The 1,514-nt window shown below is 38.2% G+C and overlaps 1 protein-coding gene across 1 annotated transcript; it reads right to left on the minus strand.

The window, feature by feature from the left end:
• Positions 1-594: 594 nt before the first annotated feature.
• On the minus strand, positions 595-1,260 carry LOC147987861 (putative cysteine proteinase inhibitor 7). Its single transcript, XM_087540457.1, has one exon. The coding sequence runs from the start codon at positions 1,165-1,167 to the stop codon at positions 781-783; it is 387 nt and encodes a 128-aa protein (XP_087396583.1). The 5' UTR covers positions 1,168-1,260; the 3' UTR covers positions 595-780.
• Between the last annotated feature and the right edge of the window lie 254 nt (positions 1,261-1,514).

A 1,514-nucleotide genomic window follows, 5' to 3' on the forward strand; every position in this document is an offset into this window, starting at 1 on the left:
AAATAAAAAATTGTAGATACATTGGAGACATGTCAATTATCCATGTTCAAATTTTCCCATCTTTGCCTCCAGGAAATCCTAGTCTATGCTTATTGTTTAGGATATCTACCATTTTCCCTAATGAGAGTGTCGTAGGGCCGACCCATGTTCTGGGTTTTACTTATAATTTTTCACGTGCTTTTTCTACCTCTTTTTTTTTCCTTTTTTCTTTTTTCATCTTTCATTTTTTATGTTCATTGTTTCTAGTAATATTTAATATGTACCTTTTATTGAGGTAAAGTGCTCCCTGTCACTCGAGTAAAGTAGAAGATAGGAGGAATCCCCATATTAGCAAGAATATATTAGGCTGGTAGTTATTGGAACCGATGCCACCACAAAGTCTTTCACCTTTCCCAAGTCAAATGGCCGGTGGACTCCTACACGGACAATCAAGGAGGCCACTTATATATAGTCACCTTCTTTATAAGTTATTAGTATGATGCACAAAAAAATTGTATCGAATATATAGCTTCAGGACTGTGTCCACACCATAGTATATTATTGTTACTATTTTTATAATAACCATTACTTTTATGAAATTATAGATCTATCGTAGAGTTTAGACATTGCTGGTTTTATTTATGTGTTACATTTGTTTTCCCTCATCATAATTGCATATGTATGTTTTGACAAGCTCCAAACCACATGACAATGTAAGAGGATAATTTATTATTGGATTAAACAATGAACTAACAACATTCCAGGAACCCAATTATTGCTAATGAAGTAACTGATGCCCGCCTATTTCGCTTTGGTAAAGGAGAGGAGCTGGTGTTTTTTCGTCAACTCCTGCTCATAGAGGTCAGCCTTGTAGTTACCATCTTCCCCACCAAAGTGTGTCACATCAATGATGAGCTCATAGTTCATGCCGGATACGAGTTGTTGTCGGCCGCTCAACACCTTGTTGAACTTGACTGTGCAGTTCACGTGCTTGTTGAACTCCAACACCGCCCAGCTACCGAGCTCCTGGATGTGCTCATCATTTATGTTGACGATTGGCTCCCACCCATTCTCTATTGTCGTGTGCCACAATTGATGTCCCATCGAATCTCCACAACGCGTAGCCGATGCATTGATAGCATACATGACCATGAGAACAACGACAAGGAGGATGCTGGTTGTCCTCATGGAGTACAATCTTTGCGCCGAAGACACTATTAGTTGGTTAAGGGTGTTTTGAGCTTGAGATGGCAAGTCAGTTTATGAGGGACTTTGGTGAACTCGCAGGGTGAGGGGTTCTGAAACAAGCGAGATGTGAGTGCTTAAATAGACATCACTATAAGAGGTAAACATTAATTGAGTGCATATCCAAATGTGCATTAATAGGACATTTATGACAAGCTTTCAATGGGTGCAACTGTTATTTCAACATTAATATGAAGCATACCCAAATATAGGGATACTCAATGAGAGATAATTACAGTTTTCTATTGAGTGTGACAATTACACCACTATTCAACAATTATTGAAATGTA

Source organism: Triticum urartu, chromosome 2A (genome assembly GCF_056163025.1).
Source record: "Triticum urartu cultivar PI428250 chromosome 2A, HENAU_Tu73, whole genome shotgun sequence".
Classification (NCBI taxonomy): domain Eukaryota; kingdom Viridiplantae; phylum Streptophyta; class Magnoliopsida; order Poales; family Poaceae; genus Triticum; species Triticum urartu.